Source organism: Pyrgilauda ruficollis, unplaced genomic scaffold, assembly GCF_017590135.1.
Source record: "Pyrgilauda ruficollis isolate IOZ18807 unplaced genomic scaffold, ASM1759013v1 scaffold3, whole genome shotgun sequence".
NCBI lineage: Eukaryota > Metazoa > Chordata > Aves > Passeriformes > Passeridae > Pyrgilauda > Pyrgilauda ruficollis.
This window is the reverse complement of record NW_024524377.1, coordinates 10,316,411-10,333,839: the sequence shown is the minus strand read 5'-3', so window position 1 is coordinate 10,333,839 and position 17,429 is coordinate 10,316,411. Positions and strand designations below refer to the sequence as shown.

Sequence of the window (17,429 nt, the reverse complement as noted above, 5' to 3'; positions counted from 1 at the left end):
AAGAACAAAACTGGCACAAGAACAATTTAGGCTGGAAATGTACATAAGGTTTGCAAACATCAAACAAATGAGCTTTTAGAAAGCTTCCTAATTAGAAGAGAACATGCAAACTCCTTCAGTATTACTCCACATCTTGCTATGGTTAGGAATTTAATTGTGAAATCCAAGAACTCATTCCCAAACATTGGACTCAGTAATCTTAAGGGTCTTTCCCAGCCTAAATGATTCCATATATTCTATGTGTCTGTTACTAGGTAAACAGCTTGTTGTGAGAGGTTGTATTTTAATAAGTGGACATTAAAGACATTTTTAACCAAACCCTTTCACACACAATATAAGTACATCAAAGGACCGGTTTGTGTTAAACCACGTCTTTGAACGCAAAGCTTCCCATGGGCCACATATGAAAATCTTTTCGTGGCCAGGAGGCACAATACACCTCATACTCTGGAAAGCTCCGGCACGGACCTACAGGCAGTAATGACCCTCTGGGACATTTGCAGGGTGAGGCTGGGCGGCCATGTGACCAAGACGGAGGGTTACGACATTAAGACACCCCCACTGCTCCACCGCGGCTCATTTTTCCCTCGGAACGGAGCGGAGCGGGTCAGAAGGGCAGCCTGCGGCTCCCACAGGCACAACCCCCTCAGCGGGACCCCGTCCCGGGCGGGACAGCGGCGGGAACCAAACCGAGGCAGCGAGCGCCGCTGAGAGCCGCCCGCCCCAGCGCGCCGCTACCGGCGCGAGTGACGGCTCAGCTGACCAATCAGTGCTCACCGCCCCCTTCAGCCATGGTAAGCTCAGCCAATCAAACCGCCAGTTGCACACCCGGTCCTGCCCTCTCCCTTTTACGGACACATGACGGACCAATAGAAAGGAGAACACAGCGCCCGCCCCCCATCGGCTCTCGCGAGCTCTCGGGGGCCGCCTCCCGCTCTTCGCCGGGTGACTGCGCAGCCGCCATGTTGGTTGCTATGCTGCCCGCGTGAGGCGGGCAGGAGGGCGGCGATGAGGGGAGGAGGCTGCGGGTCCTCCCCCCTCCTCCCCCACGGGCACTCGCTCGCTCGCCGGCAGGGAAGGCGCCTCCGCAGCGCCCCGGTGCTCCACCTCCCCCCGGTCCCCTTAGCCTCCCGGCCGGGGCTGCGTGCGGGGCAGCCGTCGCTCCCTGCGAGGCAGTGCCGCGCCCCGTGAGGGACAGCCCCGGCCCGTGCGGCCCCTCCGGCCGGTCGCTGTGAGGAAAGGGGGGAAGGAGAGGCCGGAGGGTGGGGGTGTCCTCCGCCTTCCCCCCGGGGCTACTCCGTCCTCTTCTCCCCCAGCTCTTTTTCCCTCTCCTCCCCCGCCTCCCTCGGCCCAGTCGCTGCAGTACGATGCGGCGCTCGCCGCTGCGGCGGGGCGCGGGGCGGCTGCTGTCGCTGCTCCCGAGGCTGCGGCTCGGGCGGGCGCTGCGGGAAGACTGAGGGGGGGCGGCGAGCGGCGCCTCCGCTCTCGATCCCGATCCCGCGGGGAGTGCGGGCGCTGCGCGCGCCCGAGCGGCTGCGGCGCGCGTACCCGCGCGCGCGCCCGCGGAGGCGGGTTGGGGGTCGCGCGGGGCGGCAGCGGCGCGAGCGCGCAGCCCCCGCGCCTCTTCCCTCCGCGCTCCCCGCTCCATCTGGAACCAGGACGTGGATGTTACATGAAGGTAAAGGCGGCCGCCGGCGCGCTCGGGGCTCCGGGCTTGGGGGGACGAGGGGTGCTGCGAGCCGCGTCTCTATGCTGTAACCTCCCCCCCCGCTCCCCCGGCTCCCCCTCCCGCAACTTCGCGCTCAGGTCGCCGCGGGCGGAGAGCGACTGTGCCCTGAGCCCCTTTTGGGAGGGGGGCGTGTGTGTGTGTGCGCTCTCCCTCCGCTTCCCCCCTCCGAAAAAACAGGAGAGCCGGCTCCCCTCTGGCGAAGGGGGTGTGGGGGCTGTGTGGAGCTGGAGAGGGGGGACGTAAATAGCCTCGAGGGGAACGAGCTGCGGGGGCAGGTCGGGGTCTCTAAAATGCAGTGAACTCCGCCGAACGCCTGAAAAGGATTTTTATTTTAGCGTGTTTAATGAAAAACTTTGCGATCCTGTGCTTTCTAGGCACATGTGCGCGTTGCCCTGGTTATGGGCAGGGAAAATAGGTTTGAGTGCTGTCGTTGCATTCCTCTGGTACATTTTTAGTGTCTCCCTCGAGCAGAAGGCTTGTATAATCGCTGTGTCTATATGCGACAGAGGCTTTTCGTGTACCTGGTGATGGGTTAACTCGTGCATGCTGTTGCAGCACCGGCTGGAAGAGGCATAACGTCTTTTTCCTTTCAAAAATCTCCAAGATCTAGTAGCTAAAACTAGATAGCTGCCAGTGTATATGAGATGTTCCCACCTCTGGTCTGTTCGAACGGTAGACATCGTTCAGATGTAAGATACACGTGAACGAACTTTATGCTGTTAATTACACCCATCCAGGACTTCAGTGTGTTACAGTTTTTTGAACTGTGAGATAGAAAATATTTGTGTGACTTGTGTATTACAGAAGTGCTAATGGATCTCAGCTGAAGAATAATTGTTAGACTGCAGTGTGCACTTACATTTGCTCACCCACGGGGCATTTCTCTTGCCCTGAGCTAAACTCAAGAGTTCAGTGGTAAGGGGGTTTTGTGAGTGCACGTTTGCCTGCTTGTTTTGGCAAATAAGTGCTTTGTAATGTTGGGAGCCACCGACGTGTTCACACGCATGCAGACATTGTGTGCTGGTCACATTGTAAATGTGCGTTGCAAGGATACAGGAACGAGTTACATTAGAATTTATAAACCCATTTTTTATTAGATATGTATATTGTAGGAAAGTTTTCCAGTTCATTGCTTGAACATAATATATTCAGTATTGTAATCTTATGGATGCCATTTTCTTGACAATGGATTTCTTGCTTCACTGACCTAAAAAGTTGTTTTTACATATTGGCATGGCTTGCACCATGTTGATAAAATATGATTCTGGGTGATAAGCTTACAAATATGTACGTGTGTGTCAATATCTTTCCCAGGCAAGTTTATACTTTATAAACTCAGAAATGTACCATTGGTCCAATTTTTTTTTTTGCTAATTTTGTTGTCATTACAGTTTCTTTGTATTTTTAGATGATGTGTGTGTTTTTAATTTTAGTTTTTCAAAGATGAAACATTGAAATACAAATGCGTTTTCCTCACCAGTAGAAGTGTATTAAGTAATTTTACCTTTCAGTATGTCTTCCTTATGTTTGCAGTTAAATTTGTTTGGAATCAGGTTTAGCTGTTTAGAGTTTACTTTGATGGTTACTTCTTGTTCAGCAAAATTGTTCGTGGAATGTATTGTTTGTTGCCATGCTTTACAATTCTCATGTCCTGTTAATGTCTAATTTAGGTTGTACATAACAGTATTGATTGAACACCCTTGCTAAAAATACTTTCAGGGTTGGGTACACTTACACCATAGTAGCAGGAAAGTTCAGCCAATACTGTTTTTCTGTGACTAGAATTAATTAATTATTAGCAGCTATATTTTTAAAACATGAATAAAACCCAAAATCCTGTGATCTTAGAAGTAATGCTAGTGGCTCTGGAGTGGATGAGCTCTCTGTTAACGAGCAGGGTTCATGTGGTACTATTTACATGTCACTGCCATTAGCATATTTAAAATACATGGTAAGTTAATACCCAGGGTACATCATTTTGGCTCAGATCCTGCAGTGGCCCCTCTTTGGGCAGATGGATCCACCTGCACAGAAGCTGCTGCAGGAACTTGAGCTCCAGCTCTAGTTCAGTAGACATCAGGCCTGTGTTTGCGTGGCATTTGCTGTGTGTGAATGTTTGGTTGTGTTTGTGTGATGTCATAGGGGCTTCTGGGCATGCAGAGCTCCGGGGCTGGCAGCCTCATACAATAGTGTGTGACATGATTACTGGGGATAAAGGGACTTCCAAAAGATTGCTTTCGTATTGTAACAGCACTGCTGAAAGGTCCCGAGCAGCATCTGGGGGCTCCATTTCACTGGGCCATTATTTATGGTTCTAACTTTATAAGGATTTGTTGAGTGTACATGGGAGTTCTGTGCATTGGTTTGTGTGCCCATATAGGAAGTGGGATGTGCACTGAGAACTGAGGGGAGGTTACACTGGAGGGAAGGGTAGCCAGGATGGGTCAGCCATCAGGTCCCCTGTATGTGGGAAAAAGAACAGCTTGCTTGGGGCAATTTAGGCTTTGGATGTAGTCAATGGGTTGGGTAAATGTCTTCTTAAAATTACAGTGGATTGAATATTGTGTTCTAACTTTTCAACTGGTCAAAACTTTAATTAAAACAAGCAGTAGACATGTGCATGGCTTTTTTTGGTGTTGGAATCACAATGTTAGACTATTTTCCCTAAACTGATAAATAGTACATTTCTGTGGTTTGTCTTCTTAGGTCTTCTTACTACCAATAGTTTGATCCTCTGATTCATGATGATTGTGCCTTCCTCCTCCCCTCCCCCAGTTTGGGTTTAAATTTGGTGCAAGATCATATGAATCCCATGCCTTCACATCCTGTTTCTGTGTCACCTCACTTCCATTCTCACCAATTAAAAAATGGTCAAACGAGAATCTTTCAGCAGATGGTTCACTGTGCTGTGTTTTTTTTTTTTTTTTTTTTTTTTTTAATACAAATCTTTCACTCTGGTGCTGTCACTTTTCATTAAATGCTCAGACAAAATTCTCATGGGTATTAATGTCCTCCAACCTAAATAACTGTAAAAATGGTTTGTGTATGTATATAATATGGAATTGTTCATGGAGGAAAGAAGGAACTGTGAAGGTGGAAGAGCAAAGGGAGGGGAGAATGGCCCGAGCAGGAGACAAAACCCCAGGAGCTCAGCAGTGGGCTGGTAATACAACAGCAGGGCTTTGCTGTGTGGACCAGCTGTTCATATATGCTTGTTTGGGAACAGAGGCTGTTTTTCCTTCAGGACTTGTAATCCACTGAAGTAGCACAAAAACAATTTTCTCTAGGCTTTTAAAAACCTTTAATTTCTAAAATTTTGGAGTTCCTTTTAAGTGTATGTGTATATATATACACACATATAATTATTATAGTTTTATGTATGCAGGTACATATTCAAAATCTCCATCTTTATTTTGGAGAATTCTAGAATTAGAAAACTACTGCTGTTTGCCACTTACAAAATAAATTACTTCAACTTTATAGCAGTTAAATGGTCCACAGAAGTTTTATTGATGTGCTGACATACCAGAATTCAGTGTCCAGATGTGTAGGTTAAAAGAATCTGGTTAACAGCACACTGAAGTCTGTGCTGGTTGTATGCAGTGTCCCAGTACATGCCACAGAATGTTACAGCTGGTAGTCACAGAGATTCTCAGTAGATCAGACAAACATAACTTGATGAATTTCTCTTTGAAATGTGAGAATTGAACCAGCTTCTCCTTTCTCAGCTTATGCACCTTCAAACAAAGACTTGGTAGGGTGATGCAATTAGGCCTCTCTTGGCACCCTACTTTGTCTCACACTGCAATTACTCTTGGACAAGTTTACTGTGACTATTGGATGATAAATGCAATTCTGTTTGTGTGGTTTATGAGACACTGCCATCTCTACAGTGCATGAGGAAGGGGGAAATGGCTAATATCCATTTAAAAATAAACAGTCTTTTAATTGTGAGTATTTATGATCTGTAAAGAAGAATGCTCTGGGAAATATTTTCAGTGATTGGAGTGTGAAGTGAGCTCTTCATTGCCACTTGACATTTTTCAGTCTGACCCCAAGATTGATGAGGAAGAAGACAATCCACTTCTTACGGCATGTGCATTTTTACATTGCCTTTCTGGGTATTTCCTATCTTTTTCAGGGTAACTAGATTAGAGAATAATAACTGAATTATTCTGCATGACCAAAAGTCCAGATCTTCAAATGGCAATCAAATGTAGTGCTGCTAGAGATGAACATTTTCATACTTGCAATTTTTAATTTTTTAAAATTAGAATGGTGTAGATTATATTTAAGGAGGATGTATTCAGTTCTCTTATTAACCTGGGTTTTGGACTTAAAATTAAAAATTGCTAAATATCTGCTAGTGAAAACCTTGTTCTGACTGGTCCTTTTTCTTGGGAAACATCAGTTTAAGTCTGAAGGTATTGATTTCTATGTGATTTTGCTAGTTTGATAGTTTTATTAATAAGCTAATTGAAAAAAAAATTAAATGTAAGCTCTTTTCTGGTGTTTGCTAGGAGTAACAATTTTAATTGGTTTGGTTTTGTGCTGTTAAGTGTGCTTGGATTAAGCAAATGATCCTCATTTTGTCTCCAAAAGGCTATTAACTTTAAAGACAGTTGAGTGTATTTTAGCTTTTCCTGAGTCCTTTGGCCAGTTTTTTGCATTTGTGTACCAGCATCTCTCTGACCTACAAATCACCCACCCTCCCGAAAACCCACCCAACCAACCAAACCTCCAAGGTATGTTTTGTGTCTGCTGCAAAAGACAGAAATGAGAACCAAATTATATCAGTAGTGCTTTGAAACTTGTGTCAGTTATTGAGTGCAATGAAAGTTACGTAAGTGGTGTTTTCTTAGATGGGAAAGCAATTGTTAGTTAAGTTGTTTGCTTTTTTTATGTCAGGTTTAAAACCAGAAATTGAAACTGTGTGTGCAGCAGATCGCTGTCCGTGCAGCAGCTGGTAAAAGAGCCTGCTGTGGCTCCTTTGTCTCAGAGATGTGCTGGCATACTTTGTCTTGGAGGAGGTTAACAAGCAAGATTGCTGTGTTTTCTGGTTACAGTGGAAGGTGGTGTTTGCAAAAGAGTCCAGCAAATGGATTTGATAACACTGCAAAACTGTCTTTTTCAAAGGAGAAATTCAAGTGTGGCACACTAGAACTTGTGCTCTCTTGTATGTGCCAACAGGGGTACAGTGCTGAAGTAACTTCATACTCGGTTCAGGCTTGAATAGGACTGGAAATGTTGTTAATTCCTGTCCTTTAGGTAGAGAAATTACCACGTGGTCAGTAAGAGCACCTGGAAAATATACCAGTCAGTGGAAGAGCAGTTATTGCTACTGATGCTCTCTGAAATTCCAACTTAGCACAGTTTTTTATCTGGGCCAAGAGAGAATTTCTTGGTGGTGCTATCCCTTATATTTTCCTAGGCCATGAAGTTGCAAAACATGTTAATTGTAATTAAAGCTCTTATAACTGATATGAATAAAAAATAATCCAAAATGTAATGTATTTCTCTTGGTACCAAAAAAAAAAATGCTTCTCAGATTTTACAGCTTTGATTAAATGCTTTTGTTTTTAAAAAAATGACAATTTATGAGGAAGATCACATAATAAACTGGGTTTGTTTTGTTTCTGGTAGCCTTGTCAGTGAATTCAGAGATGTTTTTGGGGAAAAAACCTGCAGTCTTCCCATGAAAAATTGGCTTTGGAGAGAGTTAAAATTAACATATGTCACTTTGCATTTGTCTGTCTTGATGCAAGCAACAAGCTTGTAGTGCCATCTGAAAAAGTGAGACATATTTTTGTCTTTTGATGTGTAAATAGGGTTAAAGATGACCAATGCTGATGTCCAGTGATGTGTTGCATTGTAAGTTGTTTTTTCCCATACGAATTGTGTGTGTGCACTGCATATGCCAGTTTTGCATTGGCTCAAAACTGCATAGAGCCTCAGTACTGCTCTTAAAATGTTTTTCTGAGTTTATAGAGTGTCCATATTTGAAACGCTTTACTTTTGGAGGAGGGATGTGTATCAATTTGTTTGACTTAAAAATGGAATTTTATGGAACTTGGCATTTGAGTTTTAAATCTGTGGCCTGTAACCTCCAAACTGTGAGCTGCTATTAAGACTTCCCTTGGAAGTGGCTCTTGTCTTTTTTTTGGGAGGCAGGCTGCTGTTAGGATTGATGCCACAGTCTGTTTTTAGTACTTGAGTGCAAATGAGGCTATGGATGGGAATCCTTATCTACAAGTAATTCCCCACTTACTATGTTTTAGGCTTGTGTGTTGACTCTGTAAGGAGACAGTGCATCCTGTTAGCTCATCCAAGTGCACCTGCTTTCATGGAGCAGATCTCTTTAATATTTGGAAGGATGTAATATTTATGAAAAGAAGGTTTTGAAAGACTGAAATGTGTCTGCCTCTAAAACTGAATGGATGTATCATCTTTGTCTAAGTCAGGATAGAAAAGAGGGGAAAGAGGAGAAGGACAGCTGCCCTGCAATAATTTTAAAGTGTGTAGGATTTTGGAAACATAATGAAAAAGGAGAGGTAAATACTTTTTTTTAATTGTCCACAAATCTCATGACCTGTTGTGAAGTTTGTGCTGAAATAACCTTGGCCCACAATGCCACAGGAGGGAGAAACTGAAATGCAGAGTTGTATTACAATGGAACAAGCACACCAGGTGGTTACATTATGGGGTCTTAGCTCCAAGTGATTTGAATTTTTTTTTTTTTTTCTTATTTGTTTCCTGTGGGCTTAAGTGAGATGACTGATTTAGGTTCTTCAGTTCTTAGGGTTGATGCAGTTGCTGCTAGTTGTGGTTCTGTCACCTCTTCTCAAGTTTGCTATACATGCAGCTAGGTGAGGAGGGACAGAACATTAATGGTGGCAAAAGCTTCTTACCTTTCTTAACCCTTCCCTAATTAATATTTGGCTTCTCCTTTCATTGTATGGTATATTAAAATATAGCATATAAGTCAGATTTGTAAATTACTCAGGCTGGAAGTGGCCTTACATATTCAGATTTGGACTAAGGAAATAATTTTGGAGTTTGTTGTTGGGAAAATGTTATTTTTGCTTTGCTTTCCAGGGTGGTGTAATGTGGTTACAATTTTTTGGCACCTTCACCTGAGAGGTTTGCTATTACTTAAGAAACTTAGGGTATTGGTGATACTGTCTCTTCCCCTTTCTCATAGTATAGATTTGAGTATTCTGTTTTACAGTTCCTGGATCTGTTTGGGGAAGTGACCATGTGAGTGTTTGCCTGGGGAGCGATGCACTGTGGTGGATGTTCCCTGGGTTCTTTTGGTAAACTTGTTTCTGACTTTCCACAATCCCCATGCCTGGAGAAACTCTAGGTGATGTTCAAACTTTGCAATAGTTAAGTAAATGATATAGAATTGAATAACAGACATCATAAAGATATTAATTAAAATATCACTGTTTTCAAAAACATGCCATTTGAAGGATTGAGAGATGTACAGTAAGAAAATGAGGTGTGAGTAACCACTAAGGATGTATGCATACAGTTACACTTAGAACAGAATTCCTCAGTAGAGGACTAGAAAATAGATTGAAAATGAACATCTGACAAAAAGTTCTCCAGGAGGAAATTCCTGCAGGAGAACTTCATTCTTGAGATTAATTAAATGCAAGATTAGAAATTCTCTAGATAGCTGTAAGCTATTTAATAAAACTGAAGTGAGCAATTAAAAGACTCGGTTGTAGTTAGCAGCAGAAGCATTGCCTTCTTTTAATGATCATGGTGCTGTCCCCTCCCCAGTTACATGTGTTCTCCCTCCTTTTACAGGAAAGCTATATGGGAGCTCATTAATGCTGGATACTTTCTGCAGGATTTTCATAAAAAGCATCCTTCTCTGAATAAGGGTGATGTAGATAATAACTTCTTTGGCATTGGAAGCACATACACAGTCCTGAGAAAACAGAAATAAAAGTGCTTTGTAGAAATTATACTAACGAAATGTATGTGAGAGAGTAGCTTGAAAGAGAAACCTGATTAACATCTGAAACTTCAGCTCATGTTCAGGCACCTTTGAATAGAACTTGTTGCCAGTAAAGCTACTTTGTCAAATCTGTTTTCTGTTTCTAAGTTACATTGATGTAAGCATTTTCCAATCCACTCTTTACAGTATTTTTTTCCTTTGTCTGCCAGACAAACAGATTCATTCTAACTGTTGTGGGAAATGATTGTGTAGCTGCTCTGGTATCTGCAAAAGCCTTTTTCCACTGAAGTCTTTAATATTCATTTGAATATATTTTGTGTTGTGGTGTGCCATGATAACTCTGTGTGCTCCAGCAGTTGTGTACAATAAGCTGGGATGTGTTATATGACCAGAGATCCATCCCTCATCGGATAGTAGTGGTGCATGCAAATTATGTCATCATGTTAGGGACAAAGATGTATAACTGCACATTCAAAGAAGTTGCCATAGTTCAGCAGAATGAGTGTGCCATGAGTAATTAGGAAAAATAGAAAAAAAAATTAATGTGTATTGAGTAATGCTTTAATAATAATAATTTTAAATTGCTTCAAAATAAGATACTACTTAAGTTGTTGAAGAGCACTCTGTGGTAAGATTATTTTAGAAGTGCTCATTACTTTCAATGAGAAAACAAATTCTCATTGGTTTCTATTAAAATAAAAATAGGCTGATACAGAAGTTCTGAAGATAAACTTATTAATGTTATTATTTTTCTGCTGTAAACAGAAAGCTACATTCTAAAAATATGCTTTCAAGACTTAAATGTCTCTTGTTAGTACTCAGAAAAACACACAGTGAAACCTTTTCTTTTGGCATTATGTAAATATCCTTATTTTCTTATCATAATTAACATAATATACACTCTGGATATATCTGTATGCATAGTAAGTAAAATGTCATCATACTGGGTGTATAGTGGACAAAAAGATGTAGTGATTACATTTTAAAATTCTGTAAAATAAAACTATGTTTTACTATAGATTATATTTCAAAAGTATTGCAAGTCATTTAGAAATAATGTATGAGAAGCAAATACCAGTGTTTATGCTTCCTTTTCAGGAGTGATGGGGAAATGTATTTTGAATATTGTTTTTGTATTAGACTTATTTTCTGTCAAACCATGTCATACATGCTTGCACTTCAAAAAATGTTGAAATGTTCTGTTGACTTTTTGAAACTTTTTGGCAACACGACACTCTCCATTTATTGTGTCCCTTGTTTAACAGTTTTTGTGTGTGTTTTCAAAAGCACTTCCATTCACCATTCAAGGAATTCAATAGAATTCTAATAGGAACTGCACATAAATAACTACAGAAATCAATGCTTCAATTCAGCCAAGAGTTTTTTTGTGACTTCAAAAGCCACAAGAGCATTTATTATTAGAAACATACAATTGACTTTTCTTGTATTATCATTTTGCATAGTGATTTGGTTTTTACCACCACAACAAGATGTTTGACAGTTTCATTTGAAAATGATGTATTTACATTTGGCATTCCAAAACAGTGTAATTTTTATCTTTTCTCTCAAGCTCTATTCATGTTATTTTGCATGTTGCACTCTGTGCTGAGGTTGTTAGTGAAATATTCACTGGTGGATTTTTCCTCAGAGATCAACCAAATGTTAGGCATAATCTCCTGTTCTTATATTGTGATGAACATGTAAAAATAGTTTTCAAAGAGGGAGTTGTTTGGTTAGTTTTCATCTGTTCAACTCATGCAGTGTAAAGCATATCTTCTCCTCCAAAACACTGAATTTTCTGATGCTAACAGTCACAGAAGTGACCAATCTGTGATCATGCAGGGTTATGCTGGAGCTACTTCCAGCCTTTAGTGTTCATATTACACTTCAGGCCATGTCATCTGGAACAGTTCCTGAAGTTTTTAGGTGGGTTCTAGGAAGTGAGATTATCTTCAGGGAGGTGGTTTGAGCACACCAGAAGCTTTAGAAATTGATGTTTGTCTTTTGAAGTAGTCTAAAGATGATGTGATGTGAAATGCAGCACTCTGTGTTCAGGAATGCTTTACTGCCTTATAAATGAGCCCTTTGAGTGGTGTTGCTTTTGGGCAGCTCGTGCAGTTCCCATCAGGTAATGGTACAGTGTTACTACCTGGGGCGGGGAGCACATCTACAAGGGAAGAGTTTTGTTCTGGTTGTCAGCAGGATACTCAGATTAATGGATTTTTCTGTGTTCTAGTTTTACTTTTCACTGTTGCGACTTCTTTGTGGAATTTCATCTTGAGAACCAACTGATGCTGAGGCTTGCTGCCACCAGTCCAGTCACCTTGAGATGCAGACCCACAGTTCCCTCCCAGACCCATAGTCACCTGCCTTGCTGCATGAGCAGGTGCATGTTTTGGCCCTTGAGAAACATTTCAGCTCAGAGAAGACGTGGGGAAGCGTGGCCTGTCTCTAGTCCTTCCCTATCCTAACACCTGGAGTGGAAAGACTCCTCAGATGAAACTTACACTGCACCCTGAGAAGTGTTTTGCTGGTGATGAGGGGAAAGAGAGGCAAGGTAGAGTATGGTGAGGAGCAAAACAATATCATAGCTGCAGAGCCATTGGTGTTCAGTGTTGTCATTTGGAATTACATGCATTTAGGATTTAAAGAAGTCCTGTCATGGTGTTACCTTGAAAAAAACAAACAATAAAGTGAAATTAGAGCTTCTGTTAGTTCCTCAAAGTTCTTCCCCATTTCCTTTTCCACTTCTAATTCAGATTGCATTTGAGTCAGCTGCTTTCATCTTGACACTTTTGTCATTCAAGGCTCCACAAAGTTAGTGTGTTAATGTCTGCATTTCAACTGACTGATAGGTACACCAAAACCTATCTTAATTTTGTCACTGCAACATGAAGCTTCTTTTAATTTCCTAGACTGTTCAGCATTTATCGAAACAAGATAATGGAATGTTGCTGGCACAATTTGTAAGCCTAATGTTTAAAGTTTATTAAACATGACTTTTTCTTTTTTCCTAAAACACATTCTTGCCCTTCCTCTGTTCTTCTAGGTGCTTTGAATGTAACAAATTTATAAGCTGGAAGAAATAATCAAGGGCATCTAAAAATAGTTTAGTTAGGGAACCTTGGTTCTCCTAAAGGATAAAAAATAATATTAGATTTGTTTAAAAGTGAGCATCACTGTATTTTTAGGTTTATCTGTGTTCTGTTTCTTTATGAAAAACAGTTCATGACAGTAAGCAAGACAAACCCAATACCTCATGTTTTATTTGACATGGGTCAAATATTTGTGGGTATTATCAATCTTCTTTGGCACTGTTGTTCTTAGACAGCCAACCTCAAATATATCAGAAACATTTTGATACATTTTGTATCCAATGTTTGTAATTTGTTTTGAATGCAAGAAGAAGAAATATAAGTTGAAAAAACAGAAAACAGCAGAAGTAGTAGGAGATGGAGAAGACTTGGGAAGCAGCAATCTATCCAGCTCATGCAAGTAGGTATCAGAAAATCTGAAACATGGATATAATAAAATATAGTATTGGTATGGAGCAAGAAAGAAGTCATTGTTTGATACAGCATCGTGTGTTTCATAGCTCCCCACTGTCAGGTAATCCCTTTTATTGAACATTGTTTCAAAGTATATACAAGTATATACCTTGTTTATGGAACAGGTAGTTAAAAATTTATCTCAGGGACAAAAATACGGTCCTAAATTTGAACTAAACCCTTCCCCGACCACTTTACTGTGTTTAGTACTTGTCATCTGTTTTCCAGAAGTGCTTTCTTCTGCTAGGGCAGGGTCTGTGAGTGTGTTGCACTCCTCCTTACCATAATAAAAGAACTGAATCTAATATCTGATTGATATAACATTGAATGTCTTAGTAAGCATTCTGTCAGCTGTATATGGATAAAAATTGTGTTTCAAAGTGCTTGAAAGCTGTAATACATTCAATTTCTGCAGTATTGTATGAAGTAACCTGCATCTGGTTTAGGAAGCTTAAAACCAAATCCATTTGAGATTTTGCAATACTGAGAATCATGAGAGAGGACCTTCATCTGTCCCGTGGGCTGTGCGCCTGACTCCATATCCTCATATGAGGAATTCCCTCTCTACAACAGCATGACATAGTTGGTTTATGTTTGTATCTTATGACCTACTAAAAATATTCTCTTTCCTTCCCACTTACCTTCTAAGATCCTTTTCAGCAGAATTGCTATATAACCACCTTGTATGCAATTCCGGTATTTTTGTAGTGAATTGTGCCTGCTTGAGAGAGTAAAGAAATTGTCCAGACTTGAGGGAAATTTATGTTTTCAGAAAATTGTTTTCTTTTATTATTCTGGATTGAAAGCTGAACATCTGAAGCCACTTGCCTTGGTCTTCTGGAGGAGGCCTTTTTATTTTTATTTCTTGAGGAAAAAGATTTTGTGGAGTCTTTTTACGCATCTTAAAGATGTATAAAAATAGAGGGAAGCAGGAAATATCAATATGTATGGATAATATTTGAACAAGTAAGAAATTAATTCACGTCATATGATAGTTAAAAACTTCTACTCCTTGACTTGGACTCCTAAGCACTTACAACTTATGGTATGGAAAGTAAATTTAAAATATTATTTCAATGTCAGTCTCTGTTTTAGAAAGAAAACATTGCTCTCTGAAAATCATCTTTCAGTTTGTAACCTGTAGCTAACTAAGCTGTGTAATAGACAAGCACACCTAAAAATACATAGGGATATTCTTTCTCCTTTCCCTATGCCCAATAAAACATTGGCTACTGTGTATAGATATTTTTCTTCTGTAGCAATTACTGTTCCAAGACCTACACTGATGCCAGGTAGTCACTTTCCAGAAGATGTTAGCTTAGCCATGCATAGTTAAGCCCATGTCCCCTCGGCTCTTCTCACTGTTGTATTGCCTGCTGTTGACTATAGCAGTAATACATCCCTTGAGCACTGCAGATCCTGTGAACCAAGATTATCTATGGCTATGCAGATTCCAACGTGCATTTAAAAAATAGAGTTATTCTAAATGTTATGCATACTTTGGCTTTTCAAGGGAATGTATACATTCACTGGCAACTTAAGAGTTGCGTTCGTACATCAGAAGCTTAAGAGCATGTGTACAGGTGGGGCTGCTCCGCACACCTGTGGGAGCCTGCAGCGTTCCTGGAGGGAGCTTGTTTCATCCAACTGCCTTTGCCTTTGTAAGTCCAGTGCCACCATTTCTGTACGTGTCATGATCTTGCATCACCAGGGTGTGCCAGGGGTGTGTGCTCATTGCTGCTGTGGATTGATAGGTTTTTGATTGGCATGGTGCAGCAGAAACAATCACGCAGGGGCTCAAGATCCATGATGCTACATTTAAATATCTGTTTGAAAGAGCCAGTAATGACAGATGTTTGGAAAGGAAGGAGCAGATCCTGCTTTCTCTCTTCCTTCAGCTGCTGGTGGTTTTCTGTTTTGTCCACAACAGGTCTTTGGAGTCTGTCCCTGTACAGTTACATGGCATTTTCAGGTGGGAGAAGATGTATCAAGCAGCTACATAATCACCTTGGCCTTGCCTACCCACCCTCTGCTGCCTGAGCTGAAAGCTGTAAGCCAGTTATGTTGGATGCACTGGCATGAAACTCTTCATAGCACAACCTCTGTATTTCCATACATCAGAACAGCATTCTTTGTTTTTCATTGGCAAAAGTGGCAATCATTATTTCCAATATGAGTTTATCTATTTGGACTTGGATGTGTGCAGGATAAGAAAAATTGTGAATTAAAAGTCTAGACTACATCAGTATTCTGGCAAATGGTAAAACTGAGTGCACAGTAAGAAACTTAAGTGAAAGTTCTGCTGCAGACACTAGTTGTAGGAAAATGTATTAGCACCAGTTACAACAGTCTTCCTTTTTGGAAAGGTCTGCCAAAGTCATTGATGAAGATAAAATCCAATCTTTCCTGTGGTCGAGTGCCAAAGATGATATGCTAAAGGGATCATAGAATTGATGCCAAGTTCTGTGGGTTTTAAGAATTACTTGTTAACTAGAGGAGATTTTTTTCTTTGAGTTGCATAAATTAACCTTTTTTCTAACAATTGATCTTTTGTTTATGTGTTACTGTTCCTTGTTCATTTGTACTGTCATCGTCATTCTCCCCCCACCCCTCATGCACTAGTCACTTCATACCACAGGGAGAAAAATTTTGCATCAAAAGGGCTGGCACAGCACGTGCTGCAGATAAGAATGGGAGTGCACTCTTGGATCAGATAAAAGATCCGGAACTCAGTAATCCTGACAGTGATGAATAACGTGGAGACGTATCAGACTCGTGTCCTGTATACAGAGAATCTTCCTTGATGTAGCCACATGCAACTGATTATAAATACATTCCTAGGTTTGTGGTTTTAACATGTAGCTGCTCATAGCTGTAACTTTTATTCTGTAGAATATTTAACTATTTCAAAATGTTCATTGTAAACCCAAACACAAAAGCATTTCTGGTATCTTTCAGTCAAAGAAATACTGGGCTGAAAAAAGAAGGCACTAATGTGTTATTTTTTAAATAGAGTGCATTGTATAATTTTAGTGTTCATTTTCTGAGCAAAAGAAAGAACGAGCATAAATTTGAAATGGTGAGGATCATGTTGTTGATACATATGGATGTAGCTATTATAAAAGGCCTTATTCTAATGCCAGTACCTGATAAGAACAGCAAGAGATGTATGACCAGTGTGGGCTGCTGCCACTGACTCACTGTGTAATGACAGGCAAATTACTTGGTTTTCTGCATCTTGTTCTATTCCTTTATAAATGAGAAATAGTTTCCCAGTAAAACTCTGAGATCATTGGATAAAAGGAGATATTTTTTTTTGTACGCCTACTGAGTATATAAATTTGAAGATAGAAAGTGCAGCAAATACCGGGTTCTGTGCAAGTCTTTTACCAGTACAGACACAGTATGGTGAGTCTTGCTGCTCATTATGGATTGTATTAAGCCACATTGTACTTTTGAAGACCTCTTAATTCACCCCCTTAAATAGGGGTTTAGGTCAGATTTAGCACTTCAGGGTGTATTCTGTTCAGTTTCTTTTTGTAGTTAAGTGCAGCTTCAATAAAACTTCTCTGGTGTCTGCATTGGTAACTACCATTACATTTTGTTTGATATGCCAGACGTTGCACCACCTTCAGATGAAACAGTACAGGGAGCCCTTTAGAGTAGCTTACTGTCAATCTCCATCACCTCTGTCATGTTATGTCTGTGACTGCATTTTATCACTGAATTTTCATAATGTGTTGGGGAACTTGACCTTTTCAGAATTGTCTGCATTAACACTATAGTCTTAATCTTTCCCCTGGCACCTCCTGAAACAAAATACAAATTAGTGATTCAGACACCACAAAACAAATCACATGCCACTTGTTTCTTCCCAATGATTCTTCATTGTCATTGTTTGCTGTATTGTATGCAAGTCCTTGTGTGTTCTGTGGTGAAAGGGACCTAAATAAGGCAGGAAATTTTAAGGGAGGTCTGTAGCAGATAAGTAGGGAAATGATGCAACAGTTTCAGGTATATGTATAAAAGATGATTTGGAGAAACATAAAAAGAAAGGCATTATTTCAGCACTGACATATGGAAATCAACAGGTTTGATATGTGCTTTGTTTTTTTAATAAAGTCGTACTTTTATTGTGGTAGTCCATAAGTAGCTATGGAAATGGTGGGGAATACATGAAATT

At 40.6% G+C, this 17,429-nt stretch overlaps 1 protein-coding gene across 2 annotated transcripts in view; it reads left to right on the top strand.

The window, feature by feature from the left end:
- Positions 1–577: 577 nt before the first annotated feature.
- PTPN4 (protein tyrosine phosphatase non-receptor type 4) overlaps positions 578–17,429 on the top strand; it is a 107,400-nt gene continuing 90,548 nt past the window's right edge. Inside the window, exon 1 of one of the 2 annotated variants that reach the window (XM_041472865.1) lies at positions 578–794. Coding sequence is in view for 1 of the 2 variants with exons in the window: in XM_041472864.1 (XP_041328798.1) it covers positions 1,666–1,678 (13 nt within the window). In the remaining variant the exon portion in view is untranslated. Of the gene's footprint in view, positions 795–1,551; positions 1,679–17,429 lie in introns of those variants that run through there. The other variant, XM_041472864.1, reaches the window with a different exon arrangement.